At 35.3% G+C, this 25,948-nt stretch overlaps 1 protein-coding gene across 4 annotated transcripts in view; it reads right to left on the reverse strand.

Moving 5' to 3' along the window:
• Positions 1 to 9,341: 9,341 nt before the first annotated feature.
• Positions 9,342 to 25,948, reverse strand: part of Pcdh7 (protocadherin 7) — a 423,602-nt gene continuing 406,995 nt past the window's right edge. For 3 of the 4 annotated variants that reach the window (XM_036200223.1, XM_036200222.1, XM_036200224.1), the window contains one exon: positions 9,342 to 13,533. In XM_036200223.1, coding sequence (XP_036056116.1) covers positions 13,157 to 13,533 — 377 coding nt within the window. In that variant the 3' untranslated portion in view covers positions 9,342 to 13,156. The remainder of the gene's footprint in view (positions 13,534 to 25,948) is intronic. The other variant, XM_036200227.1, reaches the window with a different exon arrangement.

A 25,948-nucleotide genomic window follows, 5' to 3' on the forward strand; every position in this document is an offset into this window, starting at 1 on the left:
GTTTTAAAAGTCAGGATAATGAGGTTTCAGATGGAAATGGGGACTTTATTGTGAACTGGACTAGAAATCATTCATATTAAATCCTGGCAAATAACTTGTTTGTACGTTGTGTTTGGAGACATGAAAGACTCACTTTAAAGGAGATGGGCTAATTAATCTGGTGGAGAAATTTTAAGTCAGCATACATACAGATTTCAGGGGGATCACATGGTGTTTCTGGCTATGTTAAGTCAGATTTGCAGTCATAATCAGTGGAGAAAAAAAAAAAAGTCAAAATAGTTGAAAACATTGTGGTTTGGCCAGAAAAGGGTTTGAAGTTATGACATGTTTGCTTATGAGAGTCCACCATAAAAGGATGCCAAAGACCTTGTGTGGGGACGATAGGGAAGATAGCTTGAGGGAATGTCATGAATCACCAACATCCCAGGATTTCAGGTTTCCACTTTTATTAGAAGATAACCCTACCTCATACTTTCACAAGGTCCACCTTGTAAATTTCCTTTCTAGAATTGTTTCCATGTTTGTTTGTCTATGCACTCAGTATGCATTACTCCCATTGTTTAATCAGCACAGATATATATGACTCCAGCCAATTTGAGAATGATATTTCCCATGGGGCTCTTATTTAGATGACAAGATTGGGGGAGGTGTCATATAGCTACCCACAAAAGTTCAAAGGCAGTCCTGAAATGTTCAAGCAGTGTGTGATATGATAAGAGTCCCAGAAAGTAGCATCCAAAAGAGAGAGGCATGAGCCCATGAGAGAAAACTAAAGTTTCAGTTGTATACTGGTTATTTTTGTTGTTGACTTGACACACCTGGAAAATGGGAATGCCAACTGTAGGTGATGCCATTCCTGGCAAGGTAAGACTGACCTGTATAAGAAACGTTACTCAACTCCTAGGACCCTGCGAGGAAGCCAGTACGCAGCTTTTTCTACAGTCTCTGCTGCATTCAAGCCTTCAAGCTCCGGCCTTGAGTTTCTGCTTTACCTTCCCCCAGTCGGATGGAATGTATCTAGTAATCAAGAAAGAAAAAAGTTGCTTTTGGTCGTGGTATTTTATGAGAGCAACAGGAAAGAGAACAATACAGGTAGAGACTGTATGAAGCAAGTTCAAGGTGTCAGTTATGTGGAACACCTAGAGAAATGGGTTATGTCAGCTGTAGCTGCCAACGCCGCAGAGGCAGAGCTTACCAAGTCCTCTGAAGCTCAAATCTTCCTACTGTGTGTCCCAGATGCCTGACATGGAGCTACTGGATTACTGTTTTCTCTGATGATTCTGGATGTGCTTTGCTCTTTAATATTGAGTGTCTATTCTTTCAGCATAGACTAAGAGAGACAGCCACAATTTCTCCAAAACCTTTTGTTTTCTTATCCATGATCATTCATTGTGAGGTTCAATGGGCCCAATATTTTCTTTCCTCTGGCATGCTTCTCACTTATATTATAAAATAAGGGCCTGGTTATCTATTTTTCAGCACTCTATCCCAAATAGCCAGGGCTGGTTTTGTATATCTTACATAATTTAATAAATTATATTCACATTCCATGAGGAAATGCACAAATGAAATAACTTAAGAGAAAATGATAAATAAACATATTTACTGCAGGTATGATATGGCTTCAGAATTTTTCTTCTGAATTAGATCATCCTTAACTTTGTTGATGAGGAGAATGCCTCTTGAAGGTCAGAATTACAGTTTTGGCAGACAACTTTTTCCCACACAATTGGTGAAGATAGAGAAGTTAAGCTATATCTTTGATATCTTATAGCTGGGCAGTGGTGATGCACACTTTTAATCTCAGCAGAGGCAGAGGCCAGCAGATCTCTGAATTTGAGGCTATCCTGGACTACAGAGTGAGTTCCAGGACAGCCAGGGATATAGAGAGAAACCATGCATCAAAAACAAACAAATGAAAAAATATTCCTTTGTGAAATACATTTTCTAATTTGGTTATTAGCTCATAACTTATGCTGTGTCCTACACAGTTATAAAAACCTGCATATTTATTGCAATTAAATCCAGTCAATCAGATAAATAAATTTGACCTTAATAGAATCATCTCAATTATCCCAGATGGATGTTCACATTTGATGAGTGAAATAAATAAATCTTGCCTGATGCTAGTGATTTAAAATCTGTCTGGAAGAAGGACTAACTGTGTAAATTCCTTGCCTGTGATGTAGGGAAGCTAACAGTCCATAGATCAGACACACCTTTCTAAGAAGTATAATGAAAGCAATCAATGCAAGTGTTATTTTTCAAATTAGCTTGTGGTAATTTGGCTCCCATCCTCTGTCCTAAAGATTTTTTATATTTGTATCACAGGTTGAAATTAAGCCTGACTATATCCTTCTGTTTATATACCATGTTGCCCTTCATGAAGAGTCAAAACAAAAATTGGAGTCATCATCTGAGTGGAAGCACCAAGGTGATACATCCGACTTAGACTTGATTACAATAGAGTGAATATTATTTTTCCACCTGTGACAATGTCATTATAATCATATGACTTTCATTTATAGTCAAGTGCCAGTGTTTCTCTGATGACTTGGAGCATTGAATCCTGGGGATAGCAAAATGCTGTCTGTGAAGCACATATAAATTCTAAGCAGAGAGAAATTTAAATTACCAGTTTTGTTATTTGTTTTTATCTAGTAAAAAGTAGCAGGAATCAGGAAAAAGATAAGTGGAGTATTCTTAGCAATTTAAGGAAAGAAGTCAACAGGTAGAAAGCTAAACATGTTTTATACACTCCAGTAATTTACGTAGCATGGGGCACAGCACAAGGGCAACAAGTAATGATGGCTCAGGAAATGCTGAGTGTCTTGTCATAGGAGACAAGCAGCTCACCTCATTCACTGTCTCCTTGCCAATAGGATCTGAAACTTTGAAAAGTTTTCCAGTATGGCAGCATTCTCATCATTATTACGCCTTAGCAAACTGATTACTGACATGAACCCGTCCCATACAACTAAAGAGTTTGCATTTTATTTTTTCCATTGTTCTCCCAGATTATTTTGCTTAATGAGGAATTTGCTTAATGCTTAATTGGTTGTATCATAGAAGAGGTGTAGATTTTTAAAGCCATGTTTTGGGGAGTTTAGTTTCTAGATACATAGCAAAATGCACTATTCATAACTGCAAAAATATTAAAAGTCTATAACAATTCCGGATTGAGGCTGCAGAAATAGTTGCACTGGAGAATTCAATTTGGAAATAATACAGTTTACACACTGTTGGATATAAACTGTCCTCTGAAAGCTCATTCTTAGGGTCTTGGTTGCTAGCTTATAGGCACTGGGGAAGTAAATGGATCATGAAGGCTCTACTTAATTAATGGGTTAATTCATTGATGGATTTATAATCCATTAGTATTATTGGAAGTAATTGAATTGTTAGCAGGTTGAGCATATTTGGAGGAAATAGGTCACTTGCTACATGCCAAGGAAAAGTAGACCTTGCCCCCAGACATTTTCCACTTCTCTCTCTCTCTCTCTCTCTCTCTCTCTCTCTCTCTCTCTCTCTCTCTCTTCTCTGTGTGTGTGTGTGTGAGTGTGTGTGTGTCCTTAACTCGATGAAGTGAGCAGCTTGACTTTTCTACAATTTCTGCATCAACATGTATGTGTCAGAGCAAATACGGGCTTTAGCCTCTAAAACTAAGGCAATGACAACAATGAAGCTAAGTAATGTATAGGTAGCACAGTGCTCACACATATTTTCTATACTGATGAAACCCGATTCATAGTTTAATAATAATAGTTATCAAACTTCATGATTATGCATTGTCTTATCCAAAATATAAACTTTATATTTAAATAAATAATTTACCAGTGCTTATTAGCAGACTTTGTATTGTGTTATTCCCTTTGTGATTGTTTGATATGATAATCCCTGAATTTGTTTACCATATCCTCTTTTTAGAGATATAAAATGAGCACCCAAATCAAAAGAGATTGATAACCCAATATTTTTGTTTGTATGTGTATGCATCCTGTGCTCGCCATATGTGGAGCAAGGGAAACACACCTCCACTGTCGGTGGGAATGCAAACTTGTACAGCCACTTTGGAAATCAGTATGCCTGTTTCTCAGAAAATTGGGACTCAATCTACCTCAAGACCCAATGACACCACTCTTGGGCATATACCCTAGGGATATTCAATCATACCAAAAGGACATTCACTCAACTATGTTCACAGCAGCATTATCCCTAATAGCCAGGACCTAGAAACAACCTAGATGCCCCTCAACCAAAGAATGGATAAAGGAAATGTGGCACACATACACACTGGAGTATTACTCAGTAGAAAAAACAATGACCTTATAGTTTCCTTTAGGTACATTATGAAATGAAATAATGCAGCATTTTTCAATTTAAACATTTCACCTAATTATTTGAGTTTATTTAAACAACTTACCCCAATATTGGGATTTTTTTAAGGTTTTTTGTTTACAACACTAATTAATATATAACACATGGTTTACATACAATTATGAAAAAAAAAAAGAAAGAAAAACTGCCTCGTTCTGCTACACTCAATGTTCTTACTATGTGACTTTCACGCTGTGTTTGTGAATAACCACTTTGTCCCCCATCAAGTGAACGGGCTGCAGTTCTTTACTGTGTTTAAATCTTTTAATTCTCCAGTAAAAGAAAATCTCTCCTCTCTAAAGTTCTTGGACACTTACAGAATAAGACACTTTTATTTACTGGGGGTAAATTGTACAGTCTAGTGGCTGGATGCCTTCAGATACACCAATGTGCCTTTCTCATGGAGCCTACCTTCTGTGACATAGGGATAGGTGTTTAGTGTAGCTTGGCAAAGGAAAAGGAAAATCTGCAAGCTGAACTGCAAGCCAAAGCATTTAAATGGAAAGCTTGATAATGTTACAAGGATGAGTAGGCTTGGAGGCCATTGGGGATAGTCCCTTCCCTTAGGAACATCATCTTCTGTTTCCCTGGCAACTTTAGTTAAAAAAAAAAAAATGCTACTGTATTATATTCCAACTGTACTGCAGGCTCTGCAAAAGGATTTATATAAGTGCAGGTGTTAAAACTCTAAATAAATAATCTAGTTAATGACTTTGCTTCTTTCTAATATTTTCGCCCCTTCTTTTATATAAATGTACTATAAAATGGTTTAAATATGTGGTCAAATTTTTATAGCATCCCATAAAGCTGCAATAAAATGTTCCATGTGATTCTGTAGTGAGAATCCTTAAAAATACTGATATGATCCTATCTAGTTTTTTCTCATTTTACTAAGTCTAGAGGATTGTAATGCACTTTCAAATAAATTGCAAGAATAAAATATTTTATATTTATCTCTCTCTTAAAAAATTTTTGTATATAGTTGTTTCTTTAGTAGACTATTTTTAAAACTAGGAACATTAATTAACACTTTTGTTTTTCAAATCCCATTCTAATCTTCATGATTATATATCTAGCATTGCTCTGTGGCCCTTGTTCATCTTTTTATGACCTTTCTCTTAATTAATCATTTGATTCATAACTTTTAATGGAAAAATAGCACTAAATATCACATGTAAAGTATATTTGCTTAGCATCATCAGAAAGTATTTGAGGGAATTTTTACATTTATAGATTATTAACCAGTATATCTTCCCTCAGGAGGTTCAACAAGGAGACAAAGTTATTTCTGTATAAGTCAAGTGTATGACTATCAACTCAAGAATTAAATTTCCATTTAACAAATAAATACAACAGGAAAAAACAAAATTAGGGGAAGAGCATATATTTCTAGCTTTGCACATTTTAACATTCCTATGCTTTCCTTATTCGCTGCAGCTCGTCAAATTTATATTATCTTTGTCAATCACCTTCATGCAGTTTATAAACAAACACTGGCGCAAGGAATAAAGATAAGAGAATATAAACAAATGCAGTTTAGTCACTATGCAAACTCCTTCCTGGAGCTCAAGGAGTTCATGTTGTGAATTTTCATGAAAATAAAGCTGATTGGGTGCAAATCCTCTACTGCTGGGTTAGCTGCTGAAAATCACTTCAGTCTCCTAGGAAAACACACTCACACACACACACACACACACACACACACACACTCTCTCTCTCACACACACACACACACACACACACACAGAGAGACAGAGAGAGAGAGACAGAGAGACAGAGAGAGAGAGAGAGAGAGAGAGAGAGAGAGAGAGAGAGAGAGAGAGAGAAGAGAATAGCAAATAACTTCTCAAGTATAGAGAAGACTTTGTATGTGAATATGAGAAGTTGGGGGTTGGGGAATGACTAAAGAAAAGAAGGCACAAACTTAATAGACGAATTCTTTGTGAAATCAGTTTGTTCAAAAAAATAAAATAAAATCAGTGGAGGTCACCAAAACTATGGGATGAATTTTGATGGTATGTTTGTTCAGTTTTGTTAACTCAAGTCCTTAAAGCTAGACTATTTATCCAAGTTCTACCAAAAATACATCTCCTAATACACAAGGCCATGCATAGTCAGCAGAAGAATATGTAAATATATATAAACATTTATATATAAAATATATAAATGCATAATTATATATATATGTATGGTTATATAACATATAAATATATGTAATGTCATTTTAATCTGCTGTCATAATTTGAGACAGATTATTACTGCCCATCTGCACATTGAATATCTCACTCCCCAAATTCCTGTTTTATCCGATGACTAGAAATATTCAGGTATATTTGAAGCATTTTTTTAAACTCAATATATGAAATCAGGCAATGCTATTTTGATTGGTACATCAGTCTTTAAATGGATAGACATCAATATTAGTAAAAATATGTTCATATTATTATTATAACTTTAAAAGTATCTAATGACCACAAAATCCACTTTCCTATATGACCCAAGTAATCTCCACCAATTATAATGTAAGTATGTCAGTATTATGAGAACTTTTAGATAAGTCCTATAAAAACTCTTTGCAAACTGTAATATGCACTCTTAAGACAAGGAAGGGCCTGTGAGGACATTTCTGTGCTACATTTCAGAATGGCAGTGGTAAATCTACCCTGAGCCTAAGAAACAACACCATGCAACTTTTCTCCCCTTTATAGTTATTTTTATTTATGCTTGTGTTTATGTGTCTGCCATATGTGTACAGATGCCAGCAAAGGCCAGAAGAGGCTGTGGGATTCCCTGTAGTTAGGATGAACTCTGCTCCCCTGAAAAGGCTGTCTTTACTAAGCCATCTATTCAGGACCACCAGGCAGCTTGTGTTGACCTACTTTGTGTTTATATATTTTCTAAAGCACTTCACTATATTCATACATCTGAGGACTTATTGTTTTCCTTTGTTTTAAAATATTTTTATTATAAGACTCTGTCTTCAAGGTAAAGTAATATGTAAACTTTTCAAATATTAAATTAAGTGTTTGAAAGTACATGGCCTTTTTGTCTTTTATAAGGTGTACTGATATTTGGTTTTACTATTAGAGAGACAGAAAGTCCAATGGAGGGGCATGTCATTACTTCCCTCATTATATCCTCAAGTAGATTTCTTCACAATACTTCATTCCATTTCCTTCATTAGAAAAGGAAGACTGCCAATAAAATTACCAGCATACAATTGACTTGAAAGAGTACATATCATCCCATTAAAAGAAAAGGAAAAAAGAAAAGAGAAAACTGAATGTTCAAAGGAGGCAGAGTAAAACAAGCAAATTCAAGGTGAGGATCTTTACATACAGCTCTTCTGACTGTGGCAAGATGGTGTGAAGACCCCTTGCAATAGATCACTACACACTGAAAATACCATTGCCAGTCTCTGGGTTGGAAGGAAGGTCATGACCTGGGGATTAGAGAATTCAGGTACTTGAACATACACCCACATCCTGAGAAAAGCACTATGCCTATATTTAAAGATATGACCTTCCAGGAAATGCAAATAGAACATCAAGACGTAGAGGATAAAAAATGATTTAAAGATATAGAAAAGGTAAAAAAATACTAATCCAAATAAAAAGGAGCTAAAGCATATATCGTGTTTTTATTTTCAAATTATTTTACCCTACATCTCACATGATATATATTTTTTAACTTGCAATGATTTTCTAGTTGTCATTAACTCAGGCTAAATACAAGAATTCTGTGGGCTGGGAATGTGTATCTGTAGAAGGACATAATTTACTAAGTCCTAAGTTTGATTCCCCAGATCACAAAACAATAATAATAAATGATGTTAATAATCCTATATAGAGGTACATTCTTATTTGGAATTAACTTTATCTTAAGGCTGAAGTTTTTCTATGTACCAATGGAGGGAAAAATTATTGTTAAAAAGATTATGTTGTAAATTTTTTTCTCATGTATAAGATGTTAAGGCTAACTGTGTCACTGCCCCAGAAATATCTTGATAATTGTAGAATATAAGTTCAGATCTACTATTAAGGAAAGCAATATGCCAATTACACATGTGTTGAGAACCTGAAGGTCCTGTGTCTGGAGATCTCCAGGGAAAACCAGGAATGTTAAGCACACAGGATTGTCCTCTCAAATGAATGAGCATAAAACCTGTTCTCCCATCTAGAAAGCTAAGAATTGGAAGTGATTAATAACCCAGTGATCTGTGTTATCTTTTGGGCCAGGCCATATAACGTTCCTACAACCAGGACCAAAGGTGGCTAGTAATCTAATGACCTTTACAGACAGAGGCTCCCATGACTCTTACAACCTGGACCAGGGTAGCTAATTGTCCAAATGACCCTTAAATTACCTGTGTAGCCAGGAGCTCCCTCGAGCTCCCACAGCCAGGACCAGAAGTAGCTAATAGTCCAAATTAATGACCTATATTATATCTGTATGACCAAGACCAGGCCAGATTTTTCCTGAGGCCCTCAAACTAACATAGTGAGCCTATATCTGGAATCCATATTCTTGGAAGAAATGACATGTACCTTTGAGTTAAGTTTCAGTACAATAATGTGTCCTTGTGATCCTGGGATTGTATTGTATCTGGAATTTTTTATGTCCAAAATTTTTCCAAAATTTTTTTTTCAAAGTTATACTATGTTTAAATGGGCTGAGAATTAACCACCTAGCATCAGACCCTCCAGAAGGTTTGATCCAGGTTGAGAACATCAATGTGAACCGAGTTTTATTCTTACCTCTTGATGGTTTGCTTCCCTGCCTGCCACCTGTGAAAAGCCCCTGACCCAGGGTTCACCCTAACTCCTCAATTATCATCTTCCTGGCTTTACCTAAAGCTAACAGAAAGCAATCCATGTTAAATAAAATACGATACAGGCATTCATTCACTTTTTTCCAATCAAAACAGAATTAACTGTCAACAGAGAAGCACACTTACAAGTGTGAAACCATTTGATCATGTTATATTTTAATTTGTAAAGACAAATATGACAAGCAATTTATTTACATAAAACTGTACAAAAGCAAATTAAATTATGTAAAGTATTTCATAAATAGTTGGACGAGTGTTTAATACATTTCGCCATGTTTAGCAAAGTCGCGTGCATAGTGACATAATCAATGATGATTAATTGTTCTCTGCTTCACTATCAACATCCAAGTAGCAGAACAATAGTCAATGATTAACATTACAAACAGATCGTACCACACGGAATGCAAGTGCTTTTAAATGTAGGAAAAGTTATCTGAAAGTTAACCCTAGGTAGCTGAACTAATGATGCTGCATCCAGATGTCACACATACCACACCTGGGGTACAACTAACAAGCTTTACCATATTCCTGATGAACTTTTCTCCTTTTATTTATTATTTTAAGTGTACAGCTATTTATTTACTACCAACATAACCTATTGTTTGAAGGTCATAGGTGTTAAGAATTCTCACAATTGTTTTAAGATGGCTGTTTGATTCCTGGCAGTTTCTTTTTTGCCTGTGTGTTTCTTTTTGTATTTTCCTCTAACCCAGCCTCCCAGGGTAGCCTTTTAGGCAGACATCCTCTGTATCATCTTAGTTCTTCCTCTCATAAAAATAATTCCTCCTTTGTTTTCAAAACTCAGGCAACAGGCCAGTCAAAAAATCAGACAATGGTATCCAGAGATTCAGACAGAGCAGCCAATTTTAGACAGATGCTGTAGACATTTAAATACACATACGTTTTTATAGTTACTCAGTTTGTAAATGTGTCCTAATGTATAACCATGCAGAAGTCCTCTTGAATCTTGCATATGGAAAACAAAGAGAGTTTATATACTGTACAACCAAAACTGAAATAACACCTAAAACAAATGAAAAAATGAAAGTTCTAAATCGATATTTTATCTTGCAAAATGGACTGATTTCACCCCTGATAATACTTCCCTGTGTGATTCGATAACCAATGATTTCACTGTCCAGTGAGATTTAAGCAGCCCCATATTAACGCCTGAATCCTATCTTATGAATGAACAATATTTAAGACTGGTCTATTATCTGAGTTTGTCAGAAGGCAAATTTTTAATATATTATTTATTCTCAGAAAATAAACATGGATAAATATACAGGATCAAAAAAGTTGGGAATAGCCCATTTCCCCTCATTATCCAAACCCAACAACCATTTGTTTGTTTGTTTGTTTGTTTTACCATAACAAGAGGTATAAAAGGCACAGTTGCTTATTTTGCATTCACTCATTTATTTATTTTTTTTTGTTTTTATTTTTTTTTCAAAAGCACTCTATATATGGAGTGGCACCAGATTTAAACCTATTCAAAATAAAAGTCATACAAACACAAAATATATTTCTGTGTCATGCCAGCTCATTATATAATAAACATGTTATGATAACTAATTCTACTAGAATTACTCCAAATACTTACAGTACACTGAATTTTATTCTTTCACATCCATTTTAGTTCTAAAGAGAGGTTCACACGTTAAATGACAATGACATGGCGGCCTGGCATGTGGTGCAAACATCATTGTGGAATGTGGATTGAATAAATCTGTAGGTCCAGTGTGACCTGTATTAGCTTTATAGACAACCAAAGGATTTTAGGAGTGAAATGAGCTATCTAGTGCTTCAGTGTTCCATGAAAGAAAGAAAATATGCATATAAAAAGTGTTGAACATCAGTGTTATGCAATTATTTCCTTTGTAGCGTGCAAGAAAAATATGTATACATTTTCATAAGTATCTTTAGAAGTATTTTGTCTTAATACGTACTTACAGATTATACAAGGCAGAACTGCTTGAATGCAGTTTTCTAACAAAGTTCTAAAATTTCGTCTTTCCATAGTGTAAATAATAACCAAACATAAGCATGTTCAATTATTGATATTTTAGTCCAATGTTTTTTTTTATCTCAATTACATCTTGTTTCATCCTACCTATTATACATAAACTAACATCAAAATGAAAATTCCACTTAAGAAAGAGCATAAGGAAATGATCCCAAAAGACCCACCAGAGAAATATCCCTCGATGATAAGTATTTTGATGTCCTACTGGGAATTATTAACCTATAGTCTAGGTTTCTTCACCTTATAGTCTAAGAAATTCTGCAAAGCATGAAACTACCCAAAGCTATAGTATCGCTACATTTTTGTAGAAAGCCATCAAAACTATGCCTTTACCAAGTTACCAACATTTGATGATGAGAACATTTGCCCTCTTTACTTGTCATCCCCTATTCTGTCCATGGATTGTCGTTTTCTTTTGAATGTCCCAGCTCAAATTTCACTTTATAAAAATCATCTTGCATAGAGCAAAGAGTTCAAAATCTGCATATTCTGCATCCCTTGAAAAATCTATATATTTTCCAACTTTGTGATGCATATATTGTGAGAACTATTATTGTCCAGAACTCATTCTTTCAAGTTCAGAAATTGTTTAAGACACATATCAAATAATATTCAAGTCAAAAGCAATTAAGATTTTACATTGTTTAAATGTTGTCTCAAAATATTTCTGTATTACACAGAATTTAAAATTAATGCACTTGTGTTCTGACCAGGTGAAAATTGTGATTATAATTAGAAATAATAATAGGATCATCAAGAAAAGCTGGGATCCTGAAATGACAGTAGGGCACCTCATAAAATCAAATTCCAGTGTGTCTTTTCATATCTCACTATGCATCAATATGACTTTAAAAAGTAGAATCTTCCCTGACAGTATTACATGAGACTAGACTTGGCCTTTGATCAGTTGCCTATCATACTAAACTTGTGCCTCATTAGTTCTTTCATTTTCTGACCATTCAACAAAAATTCATTTTCAAAGAAGACTGTTTTCTGGGAAAAGAGTTAATACAAAACAGGCTAGCATCTGAGTGTGTCTGTGTCTGCACAGATCCCATTGCTTCTGCTGTTTAGTGAATTTCTATATCAAGATCAAATCAATTCCATTATTTCCCTGATCTGCCATGTGATCTTTGGCCTCATAATGACATAATAGTTCAAGTTCATTCATTAGTGACTGTATTCCAAAACATATTGTACAATTCACATAACTGATTTGCCAAGATTGAATGAGTATATTCTGTGAATGTATGGAAAAGAAGTTGATGCTCTTGTCCTGAAAATAACATATGGCAACTTGGGACTGCGTTCTCCCACTGTGATTTACTTTGCTTTTAACTTTTGTTCAAATATTAAAGCTGTTGTCTTCCTACACTACTTTTTTCAAAGGGTCCCCTATATAAGGACTGTATGATTAAAGGGATTCTTATCCATTCCAAAGGGCTGACTTGAACAATAAGAAACCATTGATGTCATGTCTGAAGTCTATTTTTTACCTGTCCTGCATTTACTAACTAGTCAGATGACACTCAAATAAATCAAAGTGACCAAAATCATGCTTTAGATTGGGGATAATGAGGGTGGCTGTGCTGTGTTCTGCTAATCAGACTTGTTACCATGAAAAGAACTTGCAACCATCCTTTTTTTGTTATTGGATTTTGAGGGGAGGTATGGGAAAAAGAGAGTGGGTGTTGGGGATCAGTGAAGGGTGTAGACATGCAAGTGACAAGAATGGATTCTACTTTGTACACTGTCATCAGGCAAACAATATCACTAAAGGCCTGATTGGGAGGCGGAAGTGGCAGGAAAGCTTTGTCTCTTTGGTAGCCCCCTCTTTGTGATTAAATGGTTTTACTTTGTAATGTTTTTGCCCCTAACTCTCCTCATACATGAAAAGAACTTTGCTGTTGCTCCTTGACAGCCTACAGGTAAACTTCTCTTCTAGTGAGAGTGTTGACAGGAGATGGCTTATATTCCCCTGTTTTTGTTAAAGGAATATCCTCAGGGTTGGCTTCCTCGTTTTTGCTGAAGCTAGCTGCACTGAAGGTCTCATAGGATGAGGTCAACTTTTTGTTCAGGAGGTTTCTGTTGCGGTCACCCATGATGGCAGCTTCGCCATTGGCCAGCTTTTCCTGGCTTCCTCGTTCATCGACAGGCATGAAAGTGGAGAGTTTGGGCTGGCTCTTCTTCCTCTCAGGGGAAGTGCGGACTGGCATCCAGCAGGAGTCTGAGTGGCCATACTCATCACATTCACGGGTGCATTTGCCAGTCAGAGCTACATCTGGAAGAGGCCTTGAATCTGAAATTCAAGAAGAAGAAACCATCAGTGTTAGACATGCATGCTTTCCTGATGCGTATGAGCCTGCTACTCATCACTCCACAAAACAATACTTATTTAATGTATAATAAAGATAAGGTTTTGCAAAAATACATACCACAGAAGAGAGAAATGGAGAAATGATAATTTATGTATGTAAAATAGCCAGTTACATATTCTTTTGGTATACTGCAGTGCCATGCAGATATTCTCAAGCGCTAAGTGCATATATATTTCAATGGGTGTTAATTTTCCACATAAACAAGAAAAATTATTAAGTTCAAAAGATAATATTCTGTATCTATACATTAAATAAATAGTGCACTATTGGCAATTAGATTCACTTATGCATTATTCATAGATATGCAAATAGGCAGAACCTTATACTTAAAATACATTCTAAGATACCAGGGTGACTGAGAAGTAGAATATAAACTGACAGCACATTGAAAGGTCTAAAGTTCCAAAGGAAGGTGCAAGCAGGTTAAAGATCTGAGCACATTAGCAATAGCAACTCAAGTCCCACTCCTTCCCCTCATGCTCTACCACCGTGACAGCTGCCCCAGTGTGTGTGGGAGAGCAGTGCCTGTGTGTGACATGGAAGCGCATTCACAACTGTACTTGCTGGATGGATATCTAAAACATAATGTATTGAGTAAGTGTGGTTCAGTTCTGAAATGATTGATGGAAGAGCATATGCTTCTAATTAATGTTGTTTATCAAAGTAATTGGGAAATGTATTCCATTTCCAACAACCTAAGTCATTTCTATCGAGTTCTTATAGACTGAGGTTAAATATTACAGTCATGAATTCTTGGTATACATGAATAAAATCGTGATATGTGATTATATACTTTCTTAGAATTAAAAATTTACTGACTGGATTTTACTAATTTTTTAGAGAGATAAAGAGACAGAAACTTGCTCTACCACAAGAGAGTCTAAAACAATGACCTTTTGGATTTCATGTATTTCATAATTTAATTGATCACTCAAAAAATACAATATGCTATCACCCCATTGAATATCATGTGGGTATTGAATTATTATAATTTGGGATTTAAAAATAATATAATTCTGTCTCCAGTGTGTATACACAAAAATAGTGAGCTAAATTCCATAATCCAAAGTGGTTTAGGTTTAAGATGAGAGAATTGATTATTGATTATGTGATTCCCAATAATTTTTAAGTTTTATTTTGCTAAATTTCATAAAGATTCGATCATTTGTTTACATTTTTCCTTTATTTTACTGACAGATTACTGACAGATGTAATTATCCATTGAATGTATTCACACTACTAGTTGACTTCTGGGTGAACTAGAGTCAATGAAATAAAAGTGGGTGGGTTAGAGAGATTGCATAGCAGTCAAGAGAACTGGCTACCCTTTAGAGGTCTTGGATTCTGTTTCTAGCATCCACACACTGGTTCACAGATTCCCAGGGATCTGGTGCCTTTTTCTGGTCTCCATGGATGAATGAAAACAAATATACATGCAGACAAACTACAACACACATACACACACACACACACACACACACACACACACACACAGACAGACACACTCACATACTTTCATTGCTTTTTTAAATGCTGAGCCCCTTTACTCATCATCTCTTTTTCAAAAAAGCAAAATAAAACAAAACAAACACTAATGTTTTCTTTTTAATAAGATTTTTGTAATCCATTTGATTTAAATACAGAAATATGAACTCTATGAGGATATATCCCACCTTGATGGACATATATTCTTTGAATAGAAAAATAATTTGAAAATGTGTAGGGAACAATCAGTTCCATTTTTCACTCTAAACATTTATTGTCCTAGCATCTTTAAGAAATTTGAAGCACCTTTGTCCTTACAGTATTTATCCAGCACACATAAAACAATTGGAACTTAGTCACTGAAATAGAAAATATCTTCAAGAAGGTGGTGGTGATTCTCCGCAGAAAATGACCGAGAATTGTTTCCCATCATTTCATCCTGTTACTTTACTTACATAATGGTCTCTGTGGCAGTCTACTTTGTAGAAATCTTTATTTCTAGTGTAAAATTAATTGCTCTGATTATTCTTTTGTTTGGAATGCATTTAGAAACAGATTGGAAAGGTATGCTGATGATCCAACAGCTCTTCATACCACTGTTTTGTAAATTGTGTTTACGAACTACACATAGGCCATAAGAATTTTATTCATTTAACCTTGATTCATTTTCTAATCTTCTACTCCTGAAGTATTCAATATTTTCCTCTGTCCTTCCTTAACAATCTAGATTATTTCATAGTAAAAATGTTTTCCTCCTATTGCTTTTAATGACAGGCATTGTGCCTCTTTTTTTAAACTACAGTCTATTTGCAAGCTGCCACATCTCTATACAAAATGCACAACTTTTAATAAGGACCTCCTGTCATTTCCAAAGTCAAGCACATGATTGGGGACCACAGTGGAAGTTGACAAGCCTAATTGGCTGAGACATGTTGCAGTGTTTGTCATCAAATTTAGAAAATAATCAAGAACGACTATAAGGGAGTCATCAGGAGCAATCAGAACTTTCCATCCTGATGACTGAAATAAATCTTCAAAAGCAATGCCAATGATTAACCCAGGCAATTTGTATTATGATGCAATTTATTAAGGGAATCAATGAGTAGGGCGGTAGTTCTCTGTGATTGTATGTTTTCCTTATTTCAATTATGTAGGCATATGTTATTATTTTAAATCTGGGAACATTGTAGATCATTGAGATAATTTTTTTCTTCCACAAAGGACTTAAAATATCCTTTGTAGGATTATGAAGGCCAGCTTTCTATAACCACTACCTCCTTTCAGTCTTTACAAAATGTATTTTATTTCATTTTGTTTTGAGATGGGATTTCTATGTATGTTCCTAGCTATCCTAGAACTCAATTTGTAGACCAAGCTGACTTCAAACTCAGAGATCTTCCTGGCTCTGCCTCTTGAGTGCTGGGATTAAAGGCAAATGTCACCAGTGCCTAGAAAAAATATAGTTTTTTAACATCTAAGAAAGTTATTGTTTCTTTAGTGCAGTATTATTCCCATTATTTTGAACAATATAAAGATGGAGAAGAGCTAACACAAATCTTGTTAGTGTGAAGCACATTAATAGAAAGATACAATGTTCCATTTGGAAATATAATAGTCTCTAAAAGTGACATCAATGATAAGCCAACTGTTTAGATGTCTTGGAATTTCATATTTTTCCAACTCTTATTTTTCCATATACATATTTATTTAGTGTATATGTGTTCAAGTTTATGTGTATACATATGTGCACAAGCTATGAAATGAATGTGCACATCAGAGGATGACATGCAGGAGTAAGTTCTCTCCTCCCATGATGTGTATCTAAGGAATCAAACTGAGGGATTTAGCTTTAGTGTCAAGATCTGAGCACAAATACCAACTCTTATCAAATATTAAGAAGAACTGATGTAGAAATGGTATTCAATAGATCCTCTCCTACTTAACATTACATGTGTATTTCTCTATTTTGAAGGAGTTATAAAATGTACTAGAAAGATTGCATTGGTTTGGAATGCTCAAGTTCTTTCTTAGACATGAAATTAACTACCTGCTCAAAAGCACAGTTACAAGCCATTATAACAAGCAAGGAATCCTGGAGCAGTTTAGAATATGGAAAGTGCCTTCCTATACTCTATCCATTTCCTTATCACTTTAGTGGAGACCAAGGAGGGCAGATGTTGTGAGGGGTCAAACTTATGAAAGAACTGAGGCCAAAGGGTAAGTGTTTTGACTTTCACCTTAGTGCTTCTCCATTTTACCATATAACAAAGGAACTATTTTGTGTGTCAATTCCTGCTACCCAAACCCCTAAGAAAAAGATAGACTCCAAAAAAAGAAAAGTATCTAAATAGCACAGAAAACTGATGCCACAAATTCATACAGTTTACTACTTAGTAAAAAGAATGGCTTAGTTTTCTTAAAAACCTGTAAATCTCCTAAAGTAGGGGGAAATTATACATTAATTTAACAAGTCAAACTCTTTCTCTAAAAGGATTTTTATTCTTACTAGAAAGGAAAGAGGTATGGGATCGTAAGCAGAGGCTGCAAGGTGCTACTTTAATGAACTCAAAAAGAATGACAGATTCCAAAGCAGATGCTAATGTGGAAGAGAGAAATTTCATGAGGCCTCATCAGTAGACAAAGAACTAGAGGTAACTCATGCTGAGAACAGGAAAAGTACTCTTCTTCAGTGAAGAATCACCAAGTTGTTTACACAATCCCAAATATTTAGTCCCGAATTCATATGCATACCAGTAACATTATACAGATTGCACGTACACACATGCACATATAGATATATAGATATAGATACAGATGTAAATATAGATATAGATACACACACACACACACACACACACACACACACACACACACATATATATATGTAACATATATATGTAACAACAATTAAGGAAATGGAGATCCTGAATTTAGGATGCATGGGAAGAGCTGGAGGAAGGAACAGAGAAAATAATGTAATATTTTAATTAAAAAAAAAAACTAAAAAGAAAGGTAGTTAATTAGAAACAGCAAGGAAAGCTCAGATTTACAGAAACAGTATCTCTAGAAATCTGCATTTGAGGCATCGTTATTCTAGGAGAGCACAAAAGACTCCTTCGGATATTGAAAATAGCTTTGCAGGAGGAAGGGCTGGTGTGTGTATGTGGTGATGCTTCTTGTAAGAATCCTGGCAACTGCATTCCAGGTCCTACACTGGGACTGACAATACATTGATTTTACCATTCACTAGAGAAAAAGCATGCATGTGTTGTATGGAGCTTTGAAATATTTCTATGGAGGCTTTATTTAAACTAAATGCATCATTTATTCATCTTTACTTCTAAATTACTTAATTTGTACACTATGTGAGATAAATGGATTGTTCTTCAGTGTTTTGCATTTCAAATATTCATGACAATCCTCCACTTTGATCTTTCAAATCAAGTATCTGTATATTTTTTTACAAATTTTTGTGAATGGGAAATGTATTTTCTTCATTCTACAGAAAATTAGTTTTGCACACCTTTTCCTCTTTTTCTCTATTTTAAAAATAATTTGTTCTTGAGTTCCAAATATTAAAAATGATGTTTTTTTCTAGACGTATCTTTAAATTTTACTGAAAATTTGGCTTATTTTATACTCAATTATTTAAACAAGTGAGGCCAGCAAAGTGGCTTAGCAGGTAAAGGCATGTACTACCAAGCTTGACAACCTTAGTTCATCTTCAAAACCCACATGAGAATCAACTCCTCCAAGTTCTCCTCTGAGGATTTGTGTTTTACTCACAGTGGTTTAAAAAAAGAAAAAAAAAAGTGTATGAATAGTAAAGTGGAATTATCTTTGCAACACAATCAGAACAATCTCAATGTCTGCAACTGCCTTTAAACCTGCCCCTAAGCTACTGGGTTGCTAGAAGGTGGGCTGCCGATCTTATTCTGGAAAGCATAATTGACATCATCACTGACTTAAAAAATTTGTTAAATTAGCAACAAATGAACCCAAGACTCAGAGCTTAAAATTATGGCTGAGACAATGACAACAGGACAAATACCTAAAACACACTGTATCCCTTTGATATCAAATGGATAGAACAAAAGGGCTACTCATCCTAAGCTCTGCCAACTTTTTGATGAATGTCCATGATTGGATCAAATAAGAAATAAAGGCCATCTATTCCTCTAATCTCTCTGTACACATCTTTAATGTCTCATGATAGCGCCTACTACAAAGAGGCAGTTTTTAAGACCACAGAAGAGCTGACAACCAGAATAAGGTAAAAAGATGCTGTGCTGTCCCCAGCACGGCCTTCCAGAGGCCTGGCAGAACATGTAACTGCTAAGAGTTCTGGGGCCACCGCTGGAAGAGAAAGTCTCTTTGTCCTCTCTAAAGATGATTGCCACCTGACAAGGACCTCTGGCTGTCAAAGCTGTGTCAGTAAACCCATCCCCAGCCAGGGATGTGGAGGAGTGTAGGTCATAGATAAGGCAGCCAAAAACCAACATGTGAACCAAGCTGCCAATCTCTGAACCAGGAGAAGCAGGAAGTCTGTGTTGTTTGGAGCACTAACTTGTTTGGAGGTGGAAGCAGGAGCAGGGAGGCAGCACTGTATCACATAAATAACGACCGCAGATGAACCATGCTGCCTATAACACATTAACAGCTCCCAAGGGAGAGCCTGAGATCTAGACACAATGCTTTCTACTTCATTCAGGTCTCCTCCATAGATAAAATTTGGCCATTACTACTTCAGATACAATGTTTTCAGAGAAAGTGTTCAGAGATATAATCACATTTAATTAAAAAGTTCAAGCAGAGGGCTCTCTTATAAACTGTTTCAAACTCGGCTGCTTTAATTACAGAAATTCACTGTGTTATACCTTGGAGTGTTTTCATTCAGTGCTGACATGTCTAGACAATATTAAAATGTCTAAACATGTTTGAAAACATCAGCAACTTTTCTTTATACCTTAGGCTAAACTCAGTTAAATGGCAATTGAATGTATTGCAAGAAGCATTTACCGCCCTGAGGTTTAGACTACTGTCATTCTGAATGTGGCATCACTTCACACAGCCCTGGCTATGCACACTCATCTCGGGCATTCTTGCTGAAACAACACAAATATGAATCTGCTGGTTGGCACATGAAAACAGCATAGCAGCAGAAAACTTTATGGTGACAGATTGGGCATGATTGGTTAATGAATATCAGATATGGCTTCTGTTTGATTCCTCTCCTTATCTAGGCCAAAACAGAGGTAGTAGAGTGTCAGGTGATAAAGCAGAGGGTAAGGAAAAGATAGAGGTTCTGCAGAAGAGCTGAAGCCCTGAAACCCCTGAACGAACTAGAGTGTTTCTTTCACCAGCTCCCACTGCCTTCTGCCACTGAGAACAGACACAGTTTGGGGGCATCACTTTATATGAATATTTTTTCCACCCTTCTGATCTCCTTTCAAACGCTTGGATTCTTTCATGTTGGAATTCATTTACTTAAGGGTTCAGGGACTTTATTAATTAGTTGTAAACTAAGAGTTTTCCCTTCTCTCACATGCAGATATAGACTTAAATAATATAGTTGGCAATCAGAACATACCAGTTAGAGTACCAGTTTATTTCCCACATGATAGTAGGTGGGCAAAAGGTGTATTTAGATACTTAGTCATCACCACCACCACGACTGGAATTAGAATCAAGTGTTAAGAAAATCCTAACAATTCAGAACCTAGTCTCAAAAAATTTAAATTATCAGTGGTAACTGTCTCTGAGTAAGGAGCCATTTAAAAACCAAAAAAAAAAATATGAAATTTATTTAGAATAAATTAAAAAAAACAACACAGATTAGATTAATTTTTAAATGTCCAATCTAAAAGGCTCCATAACATGAGTTTTTATTTTAGCAGAGAATTAATGCTTTGGGATGTGTTTATTGGACTGAAATCTTTATTTCCAGCAATCAAAATTCATAGTTTGCTTCCAATAAAGATCTTGAACTATCAGTCACTTTTACTTGGGAAGTAAAATATATTCTTATTATAATGGAAATTTAAACAAAATGAGAAATTACTAAATAAAAATTTCTATAAGTTAATAGGTTTTTTTATTATTTTGGTTACATTATAATGGTTTGCTTAGAAAATGTCATTTGAGTGGTACTAAAAGATTTGTAAGTATCAATTTATAATCACTTTATACTAATAGCCTAAAATCATTGAGTTTTAAGACAACAGGGTGATTATCATCTGTTGGCATAATAATTTTCCTCATTAGTTCTATAGCCTGATGGTTAGTCAATTACTTATTGCTGGCCAGGAAACAAGAGAATGTATACTCTGCAATGAATAAACAATCCTTAAGAATGGACGTTAATAGATATAGAGATTCTATTACTGTAGGAATGCCTCTGGGTTCCATCCTTAAAGGCAGTGGGAATATTATCTTCATTTCCAAAATAATAAAATGTGCTCAATTGCTGTATTATATTATTATATTATGTTGCATAAATAAATGTGTACAAAGAAAGAAAACTAAAAAGGAATCATATCATAGATATCACTCTCTCCTACTTTTCTTTTATGATGTAACAATGTTTTATTTGAAAGAAGTCAGACATTAGCTATCAGATTATGAGGTTCTCTTAAATATATAAACATTGAACAAATCTGATTTTTTAAAAATATTGAATCAAGGTATTTTGGTGTTTGCGATTGTATTGAGAAAAAGTAATGACTATAATATTGAAGTGTTTCGTGGGGTTTTTTTCTAAATTCTTTTGCAGAAGTGTAAAATACATCATAGTAAAGGTTAAATAATGTATAGAGTAGACTTGTAATGGTGAGATTAATTTTGGACAAGGATAAATCATAGTAATTTGAATTTATTCAACTAATTTAGTTTTTAAAATAGCAAAATTCATGATACCGAATAATTTTCCTTTTTGATATAGTGATATTGAAAAACTATAAAATAATTCTAATCTCTGTGGGCATTTTCCAGGTATACTCTCAAACTTTTTGCTTTGGGTTATTCATTTGACCATTTCCCAGAACACACAGAAAAGCTTATCTGGCTAGAAATTCTACTGTAAAGACAAGCTACTTGTGAGTGAATCCATTAAAGGTTGTGATTAGAGAAAAAGAGGATGCAAGCATTGAGAAAGGTTTCCAGTAAACATTGAGTTCTGAAGTACTGTTAAGAGATGGAGCTCTGGGACTCTTGGTAGGCCCTGAGAAAACATTCATGGGGAGAATTTCAAAACATTTAGAATGCTGGCTCCTGACTCTGGTCAATAGGTTGATCGGTTGACACTCCAAATGGCAATCATGATTAGGACCAAGAATGTTAAAGAGCTCAGCAAGTACAGCAGGGTAATAAAAGGGAGAAGGAGGAAATGACCTCTGCTGTCCAGCTAGCAAACTCAATGAGCAGCTAAAGGTAGGGGTGGGAATCAATGAAGTAGCCCTGGATTAGTTTGCTCCATTGATTTTTGTTTCTCATTGAAATGTTTTCTTTTATTTACTTCCTATTTTTGAGAGTGTTAGAGTGCATTCTTGCACCTTTTCGAAGCCTTTGAAAAAGTAGAAGACAGGTCTGGGCACACTCTAATGTCTGCAGTCCACCCTGCTAAGTTGTGTGGCATTATTTCAAACTCCAGAGCACATGCCCTCTAGCGATTCTTCTGGGGTATGCAAAACACTCACATCCTAAAATGTTGACACTAGATCCCTGAAAAATTCAGGTAACATAATGAATGAGAAACAAGATTTCCAAAAATCTTAAAATTGTTGGTATAGAGGCATAAAGATAGAAAATCATATTGGATTATCCAAGCAATCAAATTATAACCACAGTGGCAAAGCTTTGAGAGGAAGTGGGAGGCCAAAGAAACGTCAGGGTCAGAGTAAAATGATATGGAAGGAGTCTACCTGCCATTGTTTCCAATGATGTTGGGGGCCAGGACCACAAACCAACCAAAATGGGAATACTCTAGTAACTAACAAAGACACAGAAATAGTGTCCTTGAGCTCAGAAAAAGGAAAGTCGATTTCAGCCTCTAACTTTTGTGTAAAACTCCTGACCTACTTAATTCTAGTAGAAAGTGGTTCTACTGTTTTGAGACTCAAACTATGTGGTAAATTTCACAGTGGACATGGGAACCTGTATATATATTCCTATGATTTGTCTTATAAGAGGAGAAGAGATAGATTGCTTATATTTCATCCACTGAATGAAATGGAGGGGAAAACTGACTTGTATTATACAGTTGTTGAATCATGGGACTTTAAAGTTTTAGTATTTAGTTAAGAATCTTAAAAGCTTCAACTTTGCTATGCTATCTAGTTGTCTGTGTTAGTTTCAAAGAATCAATCAACATAGTCAAATTTCACTTTGTCAAGCAACTAACTTTTCTAGGGTAACCCAGGAGGGTTCTTTCCCAACACTTTATTTATATTGCCTCTGGGATTCTTAGTAGTGATAACTAAGCCATTCTAACATGATTATTAAAATAAAAATTCACATTGCCTCCAAGTTTTAGAGAAACAGGTAGTACAATCCATTGTTTATGACTTTTATAGAATTTGTGTGACTTTGGGATCATTTAAGAACAATAATTAGAGTAAAACGTGTCTCTCTACTGTAAACACTTGTTCCATAAGCTTCACAATAAATCCCACACTCAGCAAAAATGGCCCTACTAGATCTGGATTCTGACTTTCTCTTTGCTCTTAATCTTTTTTCGTTCTTTTGTGTTCCTACTTGCCACCACAACAGACAGATCCAATTATGTCATTTCTATAAATCCTGTGTCCTTTAACAACTTCATGACATTAATCATTTATTCTATTTATCTATCTCTCATGAAGCATTAATATACAGTTCCAAGGTATTTCCTCATAATTTTGTTCTGGATAGACTAATTTCCATTCTTCTGACTCTCTTGTTTTTATCCTTTGTCTTTATCATATCACTTAATACAGTGCACTGGCATCTGCCAATATTCATGTGACTTCATTTGTAAAATATAATTCTCCATGGGCAGAATGAGACATGGTAAAAACTGTACCTCCCTGGATGCTGACACCAGGCTAGATACATACTCAATAAACATCTAGTAAGAAATGAGTGTGAAAGAAGGGATACAGTTTATGTTATGTGTTTTCATGGTGGTCCTATGAAGAACAGTTATCATGGCATGGGTCATCCTCAGTGTGGTGCCGTTGGCCATATTGGGAAGTTGAAGTGGCTTTTGTTTGTTAGAATAGAATGGGCTGACTTGAATGAACTTCTCCCACTCACTCCCACCTAACAACCTCCTTCAGGATGTATTCTATATATGAAATTTCACTGGATAATATTCTCCTTCCAAAAGAACAACATGGTTGGCTAGAAATAGCAACACATGTATTTTTACCTGTACAGTTCAGTTTTGCTACTCAGTCAAGGGGGCTGTCAGTGGCAGTGGGAGGGGGTACTATGAGAAAGCCTAATTGAAATACTCTATCTGTGGGCTCAAGTCTACCACATGCATGGATGAATTTACTAAGTAGTTTATAGGAGCTAACTAACTGTTCAGGAGCTCTGTCGGTGTCATCAAAACTTCTGAATGACAGTTGTGCATTTCTTATAAGAATAAACCGAGGAAACAGAATTTACTATGAAGCTAAACACCATTTTGCATTTTAACACAAGCTATTATCAGCAATGCACTAGCCTTGTTCCTTTTGATGAATTGTTTTTGCTTTGTGGGAACAACTTGATGGATCACAGACAAATTTTAGACCTGTGTTTTTCATACTGAACATCACAACCCATAAAGAGTTGGTTTAAATCCATTGAAATAATTATTACTAGGTTTAGATAGTTTACGCTGCTTTGTGATGATTTTATTTCAATTTTTTATGTGTGTAACCACATGTGTATATGTATACAATTGATCCCTATGTGAATTTGTGGATATAGATCACAATGGAAATGCCCAAAGTTCCTAGTTTCTGTCATTTAAATTATATCAAAGTCTAGGTGCGTTGTTCAGCTATAAAGTACTTGCTTAGCCTGTACATGGCTAGATTCTATTTTCTGCATCATACACACACAGACACACACACACACACACACACACACACACACACACACACACACACGCGCGCGCACAGAGGAGAGAGAGAGGGGTTGGAGAATAGACCTACATGCAACAGAAATACATAATGTTGGATATTTTAAAATAAATTATATGCTATTATGTGACATTTAACACAATCTAATATATTTTTAATATGGGCATGATACTATCTGCATTTGAAATTTTGCTTTTAGCTATTATTTACAGTAGTACTTCAGAGACTAAATTTTCATTAAAAATAACTCAGACAACTCTAAAGTAAGTCATTTACATGTTCAATAATCATTTCAGGATGTCTACTGTAAATACAGTTCTTACCTCGAGACATTCTGAATTGATAACCAATTCCTTTGATTACAATTTTCTAGCATTTGGTGTAATTGTAGTGCAACCTCACATAATTCCCTGAAATCCACTGATAGACTTTGATTTACTTCAGTCTGCTGAATGGCAGCAGAACCTTTACAAAGGGAGGGCTTCCTGTGACTTCTTAAAGTTACATAGACAGTGAGATGCAGGACACATTTAAAGCTGTCTAATTGCACTGCCTTTCTAATGCCTAAGTATTAATCTGTCACAATGTCAAATTATATACATTTGGGCCTTTTCTTTGGCAAAACTTGTCTACCCTTAACAAACTCATAGTGTAAAAAATTCAAGAGTGCAATTAGCATGTCATCTCTCCTGCAGATGATTTAGGAAAAGCATGAATCAGAACTTAATAGTCAACATAATTT

This window comes from Onychomys torridus, chromosome 10, assembly GCF_903995425.1.
Source record: "Onychomys torridus chromosome 10, mOncTor1.1, whole genome shotgun sequence".
NCBI lineage: Eukaryota > Metazoa > Chordata > Mammalia > Rodentia > Cricetidae > Onychomys > Onychomys torridus.